Source organism: Pararge aegeria, chromosome 19 (genome assembly GCF_905163445.1).
Source record: "Pararge aegeria chromosome 19, ilParAegt1.1, whole genome shotgun sequence".
Lineage (NCBI taxonomy): Eukaryota > Metazoa > Arthropoda > Insecta > Lepidoptera > Nymphalidae > Pararge > Pararge aegeria.
In genome coordinates, this window is record NC_053198.1 from 7,396,242 (window position 1) to 7,415,061 (window position 18,820).

General features: G+C 37.0%; 1 protein-coding gene across 1 annotated transcript; it reads right to left on the reverse strand.

The window, feature by feature from the left end:
* Window positions 1-632: 632 nt before the first annotated feature.
* Window positions 633-14,732, reverse strand: LOC120632271. Its single transcript, XM_039902093.1, has 8 exons — window positions 14,633-14,732; window positions 10,506-10,529; window positions 9,395-9,600; window positions 3,248-3,377; window positions 2,807-2,971; window positions 2,027-2,205; window positions 1,340-1,446; window positions 633-964 (listed from the first exon to the last, which is right to left on the reverse strand). Exons 1-8 carry the CDS (start codon window positions 14,676-14,678, stop codon window positions 847-849), a joined length of 975 nt encoding a protein of 324 aa, XP_039758027.1. The 5' UTR covers window positions 14,679-14,732; the 3' UTR covers window positions 633-846.
* Between the last annotated feature and the right edge of the window lie 4,088 nt (window positions 14,733-18,820).

Genomic DNA, 18,820 nt, shown 5'->3' on the forward strand with positions numbered 1-18,820 from the left:
GTAATTTAGGAATTTAAATTTATGAAATTTTGCTGGTCTGGTATGGTGGGATGCTTCTTAGCTATTTCTTGACTAGTGACCAGAGTTTTTAAAGGCTTTTATAAATCAAATATAAAAAAATAAAACTTGATCTATGAAAATATATATCTATCTCTGTCTGATTGTAACCTGATAACGTTTTACTTACTTTCAGGGCAAATCCATCATCATCAAATATATCATAGCGGACGAAGTCGTAGGCAACTGCTAGTATATACTTATATTAATTTTTTTAGGATAACTACCTGGAAAAAAATCTTTCATAAGCTCTTTTAAAACATCAAGTTTTTCTGTCTATACTGACTCTATTGGATAGAAGCTTGTTACTTTGCGGAATTTCATTATATATTATGAAAATTCAGCTTGATTTTCGAAGGTAGTTTCTACCATCGAATCGGTGCACTTAATAAGAGGGGGTATTGGGAATTAATAATAATGGACAGACACATCAATTTTAAATATTTTAATTAAAGACAGATCATTTCCAGAAGTAATCAATAGTTAAGTTATTGACACAGCTTAGTAAATGAAATGTGTAAGTATTCATTTATTTGCATGAATATTAAACACTTTAAAAATAAATTATTGCCCGCCCATTCAAGAAGTAATTTTATAAATTGTATAAACAATTGTTTCTTTCTTTTCATAACCTTTATAATAATTCAGTAAATTTATTAAAATTTGGTGAATTATAAGAAATTTTCAAATAAAAACCTTAGCAGATTAGAACGACTGGAAGTAGGCGCGACACCAAATAGTGGACCTCGCTTTAGAAAAAATATATTTATTTTTTATTTTTGACAACTGCTATGTCTTATTAACGATAAAAATCTTTTTCACATTGTCCATTAGCGAAGTAGAGTATCTGTCTAGGTTTATCATCAGGCGGCTCATCAAATCGGCGGTTTTGATTGAATCCCCGGCTCTGAAAATGAATCACAGAAGAAATTTTTTAGATATCTGAATCAAGACTAGGAAGAGACAAGTGTTAGTTAACAACACTGTAGAAAATGTTCTCTCGTGTTATGGCATGGCATGGTTATCGTGAAAAAACGTTATCACGTATGTGCCCTAAAAAAACTATAAGAGCCCAAGAAAAGAGGTTAATGTTTTGATACACTAATTTTTTTAACTCCCGTCGCTAAACGACAGGGTGTTCTAAGTTTGTGTGTTAGATTACATATTTTTTCACAACTCCCTCAATTTGGGTATCAGAGCTTATTGTCAAGGGGTTTTTGTTTTTTTATTTAAATTGATGTTATCTTGGCTGTCATATATCTAGCTAATAAGTAAAACTTACCGGCACTTGATATTCCAAGGGTCATCGATGTAGTAAATGTGGAGACCAAAGACTGGATAGGTGTCTGCGCTTCGATAGAGACACTCCGGTGCAAGCGGAATAGTCGACTGAAACGTTTTATAAATAATTAAAGTTATATCGATCTTCAGGGATCGACTCCGATTAGAAAAAAGGTTTATTAATTGGGGATGCAATAGATCTTTTTATCTATCCCAGGGGGTGATTTTATTTATGCCTCTTCATTCTCAGCCGCAATTGCAATGCTTCACTAGAATTAGGCCTTCTTTCTGTAGGAGCTAATACCTACCCACCACAAAGCACCGGTCCAAGAGGAAAGTTTTCCGGGATAAATAGGTAAAAGCACACCTTCACGTTTTCCTCGACGTTCGAAGGTTGGCTGGTAGAAAATGCTTTAGCATTAAGTCCGCCTTTTGTAAACCCATTTATGGTTGTACAATAAGGTAAGGATGAGAGAAAAACGAAAAACAAAAAGGTATCTACAATCTAAAAAGATAGCATTTGTTACCTAAGCAAACTGACAGCTTAACCTTAACCTATCTTGATAAACAATTTATTCCGTGTCAATAAAGAGTTGTTTTGGATCTTTTAAATCCCAAAATAAACGCGGGTGAAGTCATTGACAATAAGTTCCACGATAAATGAGGTCTAGGTAAAAAGCTTATTTACCTCTGCTATCATTCTCCCTTCAAAGAGCTCGAACCACTCCTTTTCTTTAGGCGACTCGGTAAGTTTACCGAAAAACTGAAGGCCAACACCGACTAAGTAGCCCTTGGTCGTAATCGCAAACCACGGCAATATATTCTCGCAGAGGGTGTCCCGCGACATGTTGTAATAGTAGTGCGTTCCTGGTATGTATCAAAGAAACATAATTTAAAACGCTTAGTATTTTAAATTAAGGTTAAAATAACATGTAACCTACCTTCTATTAGTATTAGTAGTATATTTAGTAGCTTCCTAAATTTATTATACCATATTTCCGACTAAGTATGGTATGGTGTGGAATGGTATCCGCTGTAGGAATTACGTAATTCATCATCATTAAGTAAAATTGTACCGCTTGAAACATTGTCGCCTCATAAGATGGCTCAGATTTAATCAGTGGGCTTTGGAGAGAGCTATGCTTGGACTACTGTACGTGATCCAATCAAAAATGAGAATATCTGCGCCAGAACTACAATTACAGGTATAGTTCAACGAGTCGCGAAGCTGAAGTGGCAGTAGGCGGGTCACGTAGCTCGATGAACCGATGGACATTGGGGTTTCAAGGAGCTGGAATGGTAACTCCTTTCTGGTATACGCAGCGTTGGTCGATCTCAAAATATCTCAGCTCTTTTGATACATTCGTTTCCCACCACCGTTCAGTGAATAGGCATCAGAAGCGGTAGCTAGTAGTTTTATTATTGAAGAAATGACGCTAGGCTAGATAACTTCATATTATATGTGTACCCATGTTAGGTACGCAGTTCTGTTTTTTGAAAAGCGTGGTGTTGAGCTCTGCTTCGGTGCTTGGGATGCGCATGAGCTGTCCATCGGGGTCGTTGACCCATACGCCACCATCTTGCAGTGTGGCCCCGTTCTCCATTTGCGGCCCCGCACCCGCTGCTAAGGATTCTATAAATCAGGAAAAAAAGATTAATGTAAAAACAGTGCAGGTATGTCTGCCAAGCGATTTATTAAGTGTTTTTTTTTTTTTAATTTCACTGCAAGGTTGGCTGGCTGAGAGGCAATCTCTAAGATAGCAGAGGACTATGATACTTTGTAGGCATGGGGTGGTTACTAGCCACGGCTACCAGCCAGCCATATCATAAATTTTCAAATTGACGTCGGTCTGGGACTGGAACCCAGGGACTAAGTACTTATAATTGTGTGGTAAGTTAAATTAAATACCTTCAGAAACAAAATACTGCGTGATAGTCATGTAGTCCTTCGCAGGCTCACCATCAGACGCTGGCACGGTCCACTTTTTAAACCACTTTTCTGGCTTAAAAGTGGGAGTGACCAACTCATCAGCCGGGAACTGAAAAACATTTATTAAGATCTTAAAGTCATAATAACACATTTTATTCAATGCTGAATTCCATTTGAGTCTTTTATTTTCTTGCCTTCTCCTCTCCTGTTATTACCAACTAAAGATAAACTAATTTGTTTACGAACTAATTACAATTTCTAAATATAATCTGCGCCATTAAAGAATAGTTTTATAAAAGGTGGCCGATGTCGTGATATCTTTTTCGCACAATAGGCTATATACATATAGGCTTTCGAATTTATGCTAATAGCATATATATTTAATGCTATAGCATCAGCCGCCGTTTCCTAAATCTATTTTTATTTATTTTATTTATTTACATTTATAAAAAACAAGGTTTACTATGAGTTATGACCCACAAATATTTGAATACATTAAAGAAAGAAAGAAAGAAAGAAACATTTATTTTTTACATTGCACCACACATTACAATATTCACAACACCACATATGTTATGTGTGGCACAACTTAGAAAAAAGGTGCCAGCTCAGCATTGTGCTGCATGCGCCAGTGGGAGCATACAGCGCTGATTTTCAGTTGGCACCTTGTACCAGGTAACACCACGGAAATACGTAGCCATCCACTGACTTCACATTTTAAGCTTAGTTTAAAAAAAAACTAACTAAATAAATCCACAACTATAATAATAATAAATTTAAGTAACATATATTTATATAAACTTGAAAATAAAAACGTACGTATATCATTAACTTATTAAGATACACAGTGTAATATAATAGTAATAAAATTATTAAGTGGTAAAGTAAAGTATAGTAAAGTATACAGACTGTCTCTAGAGAAAAGATGACTCCGCCACATGTTCTTGGAATTCCACCTGTTTGGCCAATAAATATTGTTTAATTTGGTTCTTAAATCCAAACTTACTTTTAAAGTTCTTGATTGGCGGAGGAATATTATTCCAACACTTCGTGGCGGAGTACGTGAACGAGCCCCTAAACGCAGCAGTACGATGAAGTGGGATGTGAAGCTGGTTTCGACTGCTTCGAAGCTTCCTTTCATCGTCACTAACCCAATTCAGTTTATTTATTAAATACAAAGGCTTACCTTGCTTTATTACGCCATAGAGAAGACCTGCAAGATGCAACTTCCTTCTAGAACCCATTTTTAACAAGTGATGATTGTTTAAGAAAGGAGTTACATGGGTTCTAGGAGGTATGTCGAAACAAAACCTCGCACATGCATTCTGCACTCTCTGGATGAGACGCTTCGTACGGCACAGCAATCGAGGACCGAACACAACATCCGCGTAGTTTAGTTTAGACAGCACCAAAGCCTCTACTAGCTGTAAGCGCACTTCTACTGAAAGATGCTGACGGACCTTGTAGAGGATCTTTAGTCTGTAGAAACAATTGCGAACTACTTCTGCTAAGTGTTCCTCGAACCTCAAATCTGCATCCATGAGCAATCCCAAATTCCGAGCTTTGCAGACTCTCTCTATGGCGCAGTCCTCAATATCTATACTAACACCGGAACGAAGCTTATATAGTTGCTTTGCAGAACCGAATAGTATATACTTCGACTTTGATGGATTAAGTACAAGAGAGTTACGGTCTGACCAAGCCCCTATTCGGCCCAAGTCTGCATTAACAAAGCGAACAGCGTCATCGAGGTTTTCTGCCTTGAAATGGTAGTAGAGTTGCAAATCATCTGCATACATATGATATTTACAGTGTATGATCTGCTTAGCAACATCAGCAGAATACAATATAAAAAGAAGAGGACCAAGGACTGAGCCCTGTGGCACGCCTCTATTGACTGGCACAGGCGCCGAACGATGCACCTTACCATCCTCGAGTACAATTTCCACAATTTGTGCTAATTTGCTAAGATAACTCTCAAACCACTTGACAGTATTAACAGTAAAGCCATAATGCGATAACTTTGATAATAAAAGTGCTGTATTGATACTGTCAAATGCCCGAGAGAAATCAAGAAGCACCAACAGTGTGCACATACCCAAATCCTGTGCTCTAAGAATGTTGTCAGTCACATCCAACAGTGCCGTAACAGTACCACGACCAGCCCTAAAACCTGATGGATAATCCGGCAAAATTTCTTGCTTCTCAATATAAGCCTGAGACACACAACTTTTTCTAATACCTTCGATAAGCAAGGCAAAATACTTATAGGACGAAGATCCTTTGGCGTGAGAGGGTTAGAAATTTTCGGGAGTGGACGAATTAGTGCAACTTTCCAGTCATTCTGAAAAACAGAAGTAGTTATAGACGCGTTAACAATGGATCGAATGCTATCTAAACTTTGAGGAAGTGACATAAAAATTATATCTAATGTTATTTTATCTATACCCTCAGCATTAGAATGTAACCGCTTAAGTATTTTAAAGATTACGGTATCAGAGACTGTGTTAAGAGAAAAAGTGTCCTCATATAGTTTATTGAACTCATAAAAAGTTAATTGAGAGAAAGAGACGTGATTCGATCCTGGGACATTAAGAAAATGTGCATTAATAGCATCTGCATTAGTGAAATGTGCCGGCAATTGGTTCGGATTATTAGGCAAGACTGTCATTTTTAAATTTTGCCATAGGACCTTTGGATATTTAAGCTTACTGTTGATGTTTTGTTTAAAAAAAGAACGTTTCTCATTATGTATAGCCTCCACAGCCAAATGCTTGTATTGTTTATAAGATGTTTTATTAACGTCTGATTTATCATGCCGCCACCGAATATGCGTATCATCTCGCAATTTCATCATAAGTTTTACATTAGATGTAATCCAAGGACTGTATCTATCTCTGAAAACTCTTGTTTTTTTTGGTGCATGTTTATCAAACAATTCATTTAAACAATTATTAAAAACCGATAGCATGTCATTGACGCAGTCCGCAGACGAAACGTCAACCCATGGTATAGCATCAAGATCCCTATTAAAAGTATCCATGCATACACTCTTAAGAGGCCTGTACACAACAGTTTTTGGGCGAATTTTTCTCTTCTTGATACACAAAACACAGTCGAGAAGGGCGTGACTACTCAAAGAAGGGATAGATGTTACATTTACACTTCTAACAGGGAGATCCGTAACTATAATATCTATAAGTGTTTCACTAGAATCAGTAAAATGTGTCGGGGAAGTAATTAATTGTGTCAATTGTAAATAATTAAAAAAGTCTGTCAGCTTAATGCTTTTAGTTTCATTACTGTTCAATATGTTAATATTAAAATCTCCTAGCAGTATAATATGCTCATAACTAGACAATGCCTGAATAGTATCTGTAAGGACGTCCAAGAAAAGATCAACATTTAAACACGGGGGCTTGTAGGCTGTACCAATAGCAATATTAAGCGAGTTGACGGCGAGACCTAGCCACATTTGCTCAACAGTTTCGTGCCTGGGGAGCGGACAGGGCCTCAATTTGAGTCCCTTTCTGATATAAAAACCAACGCCTCCACCACGGCCACTGCGCACTGTGACCGGACGAGGAATATGCAAAAGTCTATAGTCGGGGACAGAGGGCGCACGGCCTTCCTCGCCATCATGAAGCCAGGTTTCATTGATTGCCATGATGTCAACCTGAACACGACCCATAGCAACTAAGAAATCATCGTGCATAGTTCCTAAAGACCCCGCATTGAGGAAACCTATTTTTAAAAAATTATTATAGTAATTTAAAACATTTATAAGAATATATTACGTATAGAAGCATTGTCATCCTATAAGCACACAAAAATAAAATAATGTAATATATTGTAAAATGTAGATTCATATAATAAAAAATAAAATACAATTATTATTACTTTCGATAATTTTACACCCACTTTCACACATAATATATACCGTTATAATATAAATAAAATCAGGCATTGCTGCTTTACTATACTCATAGGTTTTAAAATATTCATAATAATTAATAGATACTTTTGTAAAAAACAACAATTGTGGATTGTTATTATCTAAAAATGAAAAAACACGCCATAGTCTATTTATATGCAATGATATAGCCTTATCGCATCCTAAAATCAAATAGATACGCTTCCAAGGTAAAAAGACCTAAATTGACCATGGTGTGGGTGAGTATTGACTTCACTAGATATTGTATGGACGCGGAAACGTTAATTAAGTACACATAGCCAGACTTGAAATTGGTACGGATTCAGTTGTACTCAAATCTATAAACGAAACAGTTCTTCGTGCGACAGCTCTATTTTAAATCTGTCAAAGTAGTTTAGTTTGGAGAGTTTTGTAAACAACAGAATTGGCACCAGTGTCTTCCCACTATCCAGCTACTAAAACGGCAAATAGGAATATACTACCTATAGTGGTACTCGTAAGTTAACAAAAATAATGTTTTGCGCAGGCCGCAGACAAAGTTGCTCAAAGAGAGAGAAAGACAAAGGGTGGCTCTTTGATACGAAATATTTCTGATTGCTCGCGCATTTTACAGGCGAGAAGTGCCCACACGCTGCGAATGTCTCATGCTGAATTCGGAATTAGAATTTGCCAAAAAAATGCGAATTCCGTCAACTGTGTAGTTACGTAATTTCAGGAGTGGAAACACTTTTTGAAGTTGTAGGTCGAGTAGTAGGTTTAGATTACTTTTATGCCTGAAAAAGTCAGTCAAAGTTCACAGAAATATGTATTTATACTTATTTGTATTACTCACAATAATAGACGAATATTGCATTACAATAAAATAGGTGTCAGATTATCACGAAATAAAGAGAAAACTCTAAAAACCGGGCTATTTTGTGGAACGCAACAGCGTTGACACGTGACTTTGGAAGGTAATCGGCGCGGCTTGCCTTACTAAGAATGCCTCTCTTCACGTTTTTTCCCATTTGTCATGGAAACCCTTGTAGTCGAAGTGGTTATAAATTCTTACGAGACGTTATACCGCGGTTGTTTGCCTCATCTGGTGCCCGATTCACTAGCTTTGGTAAAAGTTGCTAAGCGGTGGCCACCTGCGAGAAAGTGCGATGAGCTGACAACTGTTGGTATCTATATAAATTTAATGTTTTGTGTGAATTGCGTACAATAATTGTACATTTTTGCTGCTCGGTGCTGAACTGTGGCAGCATTCTTAGCACAGTTCTACGCGGGCTAGACTTGCACAGTAAATTAGTTTAGTTGTAAGTTTTATTGTAACCTTATAGTTAACAAACTTTTAATAAGGACCCAAAACCCATACTAGTGAGTTAAAAGTACCTACCCGTAAAAGTAAACTGAACAAGTCTGAGATGTTTCCAGAATATTCCTTGGTAGGTACCTACACGATCGTATCATCTTATGTATGAGCTGTACACAGTTTCCGACCATGTCATTCAAACAAATTAGATAAACGACTGCATTGTGATTTCTGAGCAGTGACGAAAGCATCAATTTGTTCTTTCATGTCCAATAAATGTTACAAGTTTAAGTGAATCTTGCTATAAGTATATTAACCTATGTAAATCGCTTTTACCTTGGTTTCCTTTGAAAATGATCTCTCGGAATAAAACAGGATTCATAATATCTGAGGTAGGTTAAAAATGCGGAATACGTAAATAGTGGCATTATCTAGGTTAATTGTAGTTATTACGGTTCATTTGTTGTTGCTCACTGACAGATTTTTCGGAGTTTTGTGCGTTTTAAGCAATTTTTCAAAAGCAGAGTTTTCTCATAGGCGTGTGAAGTGTACCAATTCGCACTTGGCCAGCGTGGTGGTCTACGGCTTTGCTCATTCTGTGAGAAGACCGGTGTTCTGTAGTAAGCCGGTTATGAGTTGTGATAATTGCGGGAACAGCTGTATTTGCTAGTGCGTGGTATAATATGACGTCATAATCAATCCAATACGGAGTACCACTTACCGCAAGTTGTATGCCAGCTTCGAAATCAGAAGGTACGTACAATGGGCAGACATATTTCCCTGGCGTACCAAATAGCCACGGTTCTTATAGGTCCTTGGTCCCCTGGTGGCGGCGTTCCGAGTGACCTGGGTTATATTTAACGTCACAATCAATCTAATACGGAGTACTAACACTTACCGCAAGTTGTATTCCAGCTACGAAACCAGAAGGATCGTACAATGGGCAGACATATTTTCCTGGCGAACAGTATAGCCGTAATTCTTCTAGTGGTCCCTTAGGGCGTTCAGTTCTACGCCAACCTTCGCTCTCCGCTTGCACCAACGTACGGGGGATCTTGTGGAAGTACTCTTTATTTGCTAACGCGTCTGACCAGCCGAACTTAACTGAAAGTGGACAATACGACCGGTTTAATGGAATATCCTTACTAATATTATAAATGAGATAGTATGTCTGTTAGTTTATTTGTCCACCAATCAACTTGATTTATTTTTAAAAGACGAAGAGTAACAAACGTTTCTTTTAATTCCAGGTAAACAAACGGTAACAAACTTCGTGACATCTTTTCGTTAAAAATCCCTCAGTGCCTGAAGACGAAAGTCTTCGAACAGTGCGTGTTGCCAGTGATAACCTATGGTTCTGAAACATGGTCGTTAACTATGGGCCTCATAAGAATGCTCAGAGTCACTCAGCGGGCGATGGAGAGAGCGATCGAATCAGAAATGTTGATATTCGTAGAAGAACCAGAGTTACCGACATAGCTCAACGAGTCGCGAAGCTGATGTGGCAATGGGCCGGGCACATAGTTCGGAGAAAGGATGGACGTTGGGGTCCCAAGGTGCTGGAATGACAGCCCCGAACTGGTAAGCGCAGCCTTGGTCGACCCCCAACAAGGTGGACCGACGACATTGCGAGCGCGTCGCAGGTAGCCGCTGGATCCAAGCGGCACAGAACCGTGGAATTTGGAACACCCTACAAAAGACCTAGATGGTAGACGTCAAGCAGTGGACGTCTATCGGTTGATATGATGATGATGACGATGAAACAAAGAGTTTCCGCGTGATTTGAAAAAAAATATTTTTTTCAGTCAATAATCCGTGCCTTCAAACTTCGTGACTGCGGCTTCTTTAGGTAACGTTTTGTTTATTTTAAAACTAATCGGTTAGAAATAAACACAACTAAAAAAAACGGAACGTAGGCCTGACCTAGGCAATAAATACTCTTTTCAAACTAGCCTTGTTTATGTATAGTAAAAAGATCCTTTCGTCTTTTAGTAATTAAAATTGCTCACCTCGGAGACCATTGTATTGCATTCCTGAAACAAAGCAAAATAATCCATATACTTATAAGTATAGCTATTTTTAATATTCATAAATTTTATGGGCATAAATCCAATCTGCCTATTGATCTCTTTATAGGCGATGGTTTATTAACCTAGCCTGGCCTATTAACGTCCCACGGCTGGGCATAGGAGAAACAATTTTAGACCATTGACCCACTATGCTTGTCCAATGCGGGTTGGTGGGCTTTAACGTCTCAATTTATCACAAGTGATAATAGCCGGGACCGACGGGTTAAGGTGCTCTCCGAGGCACGGGGGTTGACACCGTCAATTAATTATGAGTTAAACTAAAAAAATATATATCATGCGTCATTTAGTAAAATTTTGCTGTCTAATTAAGTAAAGTATTCTTGCCGGCTCTTCTCGGTAGAATCTGCTTTCCGAACCGGTGGTAGAGTCACACAAACATGCATACTTGACGTTTCAAAAGTGCTTATATTAGGCCTACTTGAAATAAATGAATTTTGAATTTTGAATTTTGAATTTTGAATTTTGAATTTTATTCTCCCAGGCTTACTGTTTTCCTTTTTATACCAGCATTGGTAACATAGACAGGAGATAGTAATTTTATCCCCTGGTTATTTCTACTGACTAGGGATAAAATTTAGTGACAGGATAAAAAAAATTCCCTATCCTCGTGGAGGAAATGTCTAGTGCCCACGCTAACTGTTCTATTCGCGAATGGAACCCTAGTAGTTTCAGTTTACGATTGACGTTATCACTGTCATTCCACCGCCATGTATAAATTTTTGTAATTACGCCTCAAAAGTGCCTTATATAAACTATTTGAGGTCAAGGTTAAAAATTGCTTATATTCGGCCTTGACTTTGACTTCTAGACACGGCCACACTAAGCTGATCTTGACGAAATACCCTACTTACCTATAAACCTCCTTGCATTCTAGTCATGAGCAAAATTTAGGTAGAGGCATATATATATATATATATATATATATATAATATATAATATATATTATATATATATATATATATATTGCCTCTACCTAAATTTCCACACAACCACAACCAAAACCACATCACACATACATATATATTTGCGAAAACTAATTTAAAAGATAAATAGAATATCAAATAGGGTCGGTTAATTCTATCTTTCGGTGTTCTCGAGTTGAGTGAATCATCAATAAGATTAAGGGGGCGTGAACTCTGGGAACTGTCTTTAAATTGAATAAAGCTACACATGTTCGCTGATAACTAGGTACTTGACATGAGTAGAATGTTAATGTATTAATGCATTATCTGCTTTTTAGGGGCTATGTATTTCGACGACGTCCCAGGTGCAACGGTGAGTGAAGCTGTGAATTTAAGTAAGAGGTCCCGGGTTTGATTCCCGGCAGGGAAATTTGGGAATTCATATGTTCAGAATTTTCTCTGGTCTGGTCTGGTGGGAGGCTTCGGCCGTAGTTACCACCCTACCGACAAAGACGTGCCGCTAAGCGATTCAGTATTCCGGTAGGATGTCGCGTAGAAACCCATTAGGGGTTTGACTACCATACTCCCTAACAGGTTAGCCCGCCACACTTACCACCAGGTGAGATTGCAGTCAAGGGCTCACATGTAGTGGAAGAAAAAAAAATGAAAATAATTTATGAAATAAATCAAAATCATGAATTCATTGTCCCATGTGTTGTTTGCAATAAATTACTGTAAAATAAAGTAGGCTATGATTTATTTCGTATGCTGATATCTGCAGCTAGAAACTATACTACTATTACGCTACTATTTATTCTACCTTATTTATGTAAGAAAACTGACAACAAACGCTTACATTATAATGTAGGTATACGCGTACAAAGAAAACTTTTTTTGGTACACTAAATATTTACCTATTTACTCGTATTTGCCGTTACCAAAAAATGTGGCGTGAATTTCTGGTTTAGGTAACCTCTCACCAAATTCTTACATAGTGTTTCTAAAAACCCAGTGATATTTACCATACTATGTTTATATGTAAAGGTAGGTACTCTTTGAACATTGTTAAGCTGAGCGGACAATTTCAGAGTGGCTATAACTATAGTACCTACCTTGACTTATGAGTTAAGTAACTTTGTCAATTGGTAATAATAGAGTTTTTTGTGTCAGAGCTTGTGTTTTATTTAAATTATTTTATCGCACTGGTTTTTAATTATTTTAAACATACTTCACACTCAAAGTAAATGAAAAGATTGTTTAGGTACATTATAAGACAAGTTAGAAAAGAATTAATGCAGATTCGTACTTTTTAGAAGTAGATATAATATAAATATGAATATACCTACTCCGCACGTACCCGTTAATTAAATGAAGTTAAGTAATCCGTCTATGTAGATGTACCTATTGTTTAGTAGGATATTTCCACGCTTTTTCAAGGTTATAAAATTAACAAAATACATCTCAGACCCCGATCACCCATGGATTCGTAATTTAACATCTTTTTAATTAAACTTTTGAAGCAAAATCTAATTTAACTACTTACATAAATAACTACATCGTAATATCTTTTGCGAGATAAACGAAAAATATTAAGATATAAGTTTATAATAGTTACTCGTTTAAATACCTATATTCGATTTGGGGATTGAACAATCAATTCTTTAAGGGATCATTAAGAAATATTTAACTTAGGTATTATAATTACAATTAAGACAACATATTAGTCTTTATACACAAAAAGTGGACATAAACAGTCGACTTACAAGAAATGGTCATAAATTAGTGTCATCTGCATATCGTCTGCGTAAGGTACAGGGATCATTTGTGGGATTGAGTATACGCTTTTATAATATGATTCCTAAGGTGATTTTGGACCTGCCAATGCACAAGTTTAAAGAATTTGTTAAAACACATTTATTAGAGCGAGGTTACTATACAATTGATGAATTTTTTAATGACAAGGTTGCTTGGAAGCATCCGGCTCCGCTTTCAGCTCTCACAAGATAGAAAAATGAATGTTAAAATACAAAATGTAAATTGTTGATGTTGGAAAAGAGCAACTGCTGAGTTTCTTGCCGGCTTCTTCTCGGTAGAATCTGCCTTCCGAACCGGTGGTAGAATCACTACAAACAGACAGACTTGACGTTTCAAAAGTGCTTATATTAGGCCTACTTGAAATAAATGAATTTTGAATTTTTGAATTTTTTTGAATTTTTGAATTATGTAAACAAATACGTATGAACGTTCCATAAGTGCCTGTGATAGGCCTACATGAATAAAGAAATTTTAAATTTGAATTTTTGAATTTAGTACCTTCATCGTCATTAGGGAACGTCTTACTTGGCAAAAATAGTACTATTTAAAATATCATTCCAAAAGTGCTTTATTTAAGGGCGAATACTTATAATATGGCAAAAATAAAACCTAAAATAAAGTAATGGCTTCGATAAAATCAATTATATCAAATTAAAATTGCAATTGGCGCAACGGATTGACCGGGAAACGTATACCTACACATATAATGCAAACTTAACTTGACAACGAGATAGTTTACGGTAAAAAAAGAAAACATAAACAAATGTTTATGCACAACAACAAGTAATTAGTCTGCAAGATCTGGTATGTCTTATAATTGGTAAATTTTTTTGATTATCAAAATATACTTTTTAAATGGCATTTTTGAACTAGAAGTAGATATCTTAAATCGCTCTACACTGCATTGCTTTAATACGGGTTAAGGGATTTTAACCATTGGTACATACTGTGAAATTCATCTGGCTAGAATTTTCACCTCAGATTAGGCGTAGGTATTAGGCTCGATTCCCGGGTTAGGTTAGTCCACCCCCGTCCACCCTTGGGGACCACGTTAAGCTTTGGTCCCGGTTTTTATCAGTATTTTCCAAACCCAATAAGTATCTAACAATTTTCGGCTTGACCTTTCGGCAAACCAAAGACCTCGAGATGTTCATTGAAATGATAATTTAATGAAGGATCGTGAAAAATAATTATTAAGATTAAACCAACGATCAACGTTCAGATTAAAAAAAAACAAAAATTTTAAAATGATTTTCGTCCGGATTGTTATTCATAAATCATCCACCTTTATAAAGCTAAATAAGTTAAGAAACTCTATAATTAACATACCAGAAGCCAAAGAGGCGATGGCCAGCAAACTTAGGAGTTCTTTCATTATAACTTTTATTCTGCTATCGGGACTTTAACCGTCCCGTCTTGTGCAGGGAACGCGACTGGTCAGTCGATCTCAATGTAAGCTATTTAAAGGCAAATAAAACTGGTCCTCAGGCGGCCGTCATTTGTATAGAGATGCAAGTAAATAATAGAGATAAAGACGGATGAGATACATTACGCGCGATCTAAGTTTTCCGAACAGAAATAAGTTAAGAGCGTCTTCGCAGACATATTTTTAATTCAATTGGTTAATACACGATGTTTTTGTAGAACCAATTTTTTTCTCTTTAATTCACACAAAAGCGGAAGCTGAACCCGAGAAAAACGAGTTCGCACTAAACGAAACGAAAGTTCGCAAATAATTTTGCATGGCACATATAGAGATATTTTTAAAAGATACATAATTTAGACAGGATATTTATTATAAAAAACATTTATTTCAATTATGCCTAGTTGTATAATAAACAAGCCTAGCAGTTTCAACCTCTGTAAATGGTCTAATTTTCCTGAATAGACAGCTGAGCTGGGTTTACCCGCTAGTGTCTCGATATGAGTACCCGACTGTGGCTTGCAATCCAAGGTAACTTCCAAAAAAACTGTTGATTCTTTTGTTCCTGAGCCTTTCTCCGTACTTGGTTGGTCGAAAAATTTTATTACATTAAGACCCAACCACTTATTTTTGTGCCTAATTTTTAACAGACTTCAAAAAGTAGGAGGTTCTCAATTTGTCGGATCTTTCTTTTCGAATCGAATTTCGAATTCGAATCTTTTTTTTCAATGTATGTTACCCGATTACTCGAAGACGCGTAAACCGATTTGAAATATTCTTTTTTTGTCTTAAAGGGCATACGTTCCAGGCGGTACCATTTTTAATTTCATTGAAATCGGTCTAGCTGTTATTAAAAAATCGACAATAATGTGACCCAAAGTAGAAAATTATTGCCTACAAAGTTCATTATTTAGCATGATACATAAAAAAATTTACTACATGATTTAAGTACTCACCACCACACTACAAAAAAGTCCGTGAGGGAATATATCTAATTATCATATTTAGATCACAAAAGTAGCGTTTGTGTTCTAAAATTTAGACTTAGATTTTATATTAGATTTTTTGCTTTTTCTTCTTTGTCGTTACACTCTTGGCAGAGTGGTCGTGGTCATCATAAAGTGTCCTTGAGGGCAGATGTCGCACGCCCCACGAGCATCCGCCACTTCTCTCGGCTGGCCGAAAGCCTGGTGCACTCTTGCAAAGGGCCACCCACAGCAGACTTAATCTGATCCGTCCATCGCATGGGTGACCTTCGTCAACCTCTAGTGCCCTCCACCTTGCCCTGCACGACAAGACGCTCTATGGAGACACTCTCACGCCGGGAGTCGTGCCCGAAGAATTTTTGCTTTTTAGGTTAGTGCTTTGAAGTCCCTTTCGGGGACCAAGTTCGATCCCCGGCAAGCACCTCTTACCTAGTTTTTGAAGTTATGTACGTTTTTAATTTAGCAATAACAATATCGCTTGCTTTAGCGGTGAAGAATAAAATCGTTCGAAAACCTGTCTGAGAGTCCTCCATAAAGTTCTCCAAGGCGCTTGAAGTTTACCAATCCACACCTGGCCAGCGTGGTAGATTACGGCTTAAACCTTTTTGGTTCTGAGAGCAGACGCGTGTCCTGTAGTGGTTTTTGGCGATTAAAACCTATTGGTAAATTAGTATTCTTATTATATTAGTGCTCGAAAGCGCCTGTAAAAAAGGCACATGCAAAAAGAAACTGAAGTCGTAGTTTAAGCGGCGCCTTGCAGGCGTTATCATTTTAACGACTTGGCACAGCGCCTGGCTCGCGGATAAGTGATGGAAATAACTTACTACAAATATTTATTATTTGCAGACAGTTTAAACCTTCTAGTGAATTATATCTGTTGATTGGAGTGCTTCTTTTACTCTGAGCACTTTAAAGCTGTATCGACACTATACAGCGATATACTATGCGAGCCGGGCGGTGCATTCAACAGTTTTGTAGTAGCCTTAGGCTTCCCGCACACAGTCAATATTATTGTGAAATGCAGAATATTGTTAATAATATTGACGTGTGTGCGGAGATTCCAACCTCAAAGTGCTGCACGCTTCTTTGCAGGATAAACTTTGTAGAATACAAAGTGGCGCGTTTATAAGCCACAGAAACGCTCACACGTGCATAGTTAATACTTAAAAAAAATGCATTATAAGCGGCGTGTTATATATTAAACTTTCTCACTTTTGTACTTCTGTATGAATGCATATCAATTCGATTTAGTTTATCCTGAAAAAACGTGCAGTATTCAATGCCGTGTGAACCTAACCTGACTGCAAGTTTTTCAGGCTCTGATAGCCTGAAAAACTGCGCAGTAGGTGATTGCGAATGTAGTGTGAAAGTGCTAACTACTTCATAAATTAGGATTTTTGACTGTTTTCTTCCCGGGTTTAGATTGAAAAGGATCCGGGTGTAGCGTGAAGCAATCTTTAATTATTAACGTCTGACCTTATTCAACACTAGATGTTGTCCGCGACTTCGTTCGCGTTTGGTTTTTTGTTTTTGAAGCATTTCCTAGGATCAGTATATTTGGGAGATATTTGGCATTCAATTTAGGTTAGCACTTTTCGACGGCCGACTGGCGCAGTGGGCAGCGACCCTGCTTGCTGAGTCCAAGGCCGTGGGTTCGATTCCCACAAATGTGAATGTGTTGAATGTGTTTGTGTGATAAACATTAATGTTTTTCAATGGCTGGGTGTTTTTTCTATATATTATAAGTATTTATATAATATTCTTCATTAAAGTATTCATTAGTAATCTTAATAACCAGTATGATACACACAGTATTAGTATATATGTTATTTTATCATGTACTACATACTTTTTATGTTTCATCCATATCCATCAACCTCACCACTCGCATTTTATAGACAAAATTTTGTTACTTTTCGCTTTTGTCCAAAAGAGTTAATATAAAAGTTTAAATTGGAGATTTTGATTATTTTTTGGGATGGTTTAGCTTTCTTTTGGCGAAGAAATGGTTAGAATCATCCCAGTACAAAATTAAAAAAAAAAATCGTCTTTTTAATTTTAAGTATAAAATAGTATCTTGCACAGTTTCGCGTAACGGCATACAATGCGTATTACAAATATATTACGCTTCCCTAGGGTACACTGGTTGTATTCCTTTTCTCTGATCTAAAGAGTGATATAGTAAAGTAAAAAAGTAGCTACACAAGTTACGGGATCCGGGCTCCAGCTCTTGTCAACCTTGGAGACAGGAAGCAATCCGTAGAAATTAAAAAAAAAATAATGAACTGTTTCTTACCGGTTACAGGTCATCGATAAAGCAAAATAACTTCGGTGTTCCCCAAGGCAGCTTACTCGGTCCTTTATTATTCATTCTCTAATATTGAGCAATTCATTTTATTCAATTGATGAATTTCGGTAATTTAAGCCTAAGAACTAGATTGTTTATATATAATTGACCAAATTTTGTATTTTGAGGTTGCCTGACCGGATATGTTGCGACTTTTTATTTTGTTAAGAACATTCACACACATCACGTATTTATACAAATAAATACACTTCATTTCATTTCATTTCGTCTTATGCGTAATAGGTAGCACTATCACTCATGAGTAAGCCCTGCAACCTTCTCCGAAGATCCTTTTCGAGCGCGATTACAAAACGATCGGAGCAACAACTGGGAATGCCCAATGCCGTTCATTCAGCGCTACGGTATTCTTTACAAGGCCTGAATTGTAATGCGATAGTCATGACACAAATTTCAAATCCGGTGTATTTGCCCGCGCCGCTGCTAGAAACGTAATAGTCAAGTTTTCTCTTCGTTTATATATCTAATATTGTATGCTTATGCATACAATATTAGATATATAACTCAACAACAGGACTAGGCGCGATGACAGTAACGAAGAATCGCTAAAATATTGTATTTATCTAGTCATATATGATTAATAAACCGCTGATAGCCCAGTGGGTACGAGCTCGACTTCACTATCAGGGGGCCGAGTTCGAATCCCAGCACGCACCTCTTACTACCTATTCTAAGTTATGTGCGTTTTTTTAAGTGAAGGAAAACATCGTGAGGAAACCTGTATGCCTGAGAGTTCTTCATAA

What these genes read in the sequence shown, in the direction of transcription:
- LOC120632271 (XM_039902093.1), bottom strand. Translation starts at nt 14,678, where the DNA reads ATGAAAGAACTCCTAAGTTTGCTGGCCATCGCCTCTTTGGCTTCTG. An exon ending in TAGCTGGAATACAACTTGCG is followed by an intron (nt 3,378 to 9,394) that starts GTAAGTGTTAGT and finishes AATGTTTTTCAG; the next exon opens with TTCCCGGCTGATGAGTTGGT. An exon ending in GAACTGCGTACCTAACATGG is followed by an intron (nt 2,206 to 2,806) that starts GTACACATATAA and finishes GATACATACCAG; the next exon opens with GAACGCACTACTATTACAAC.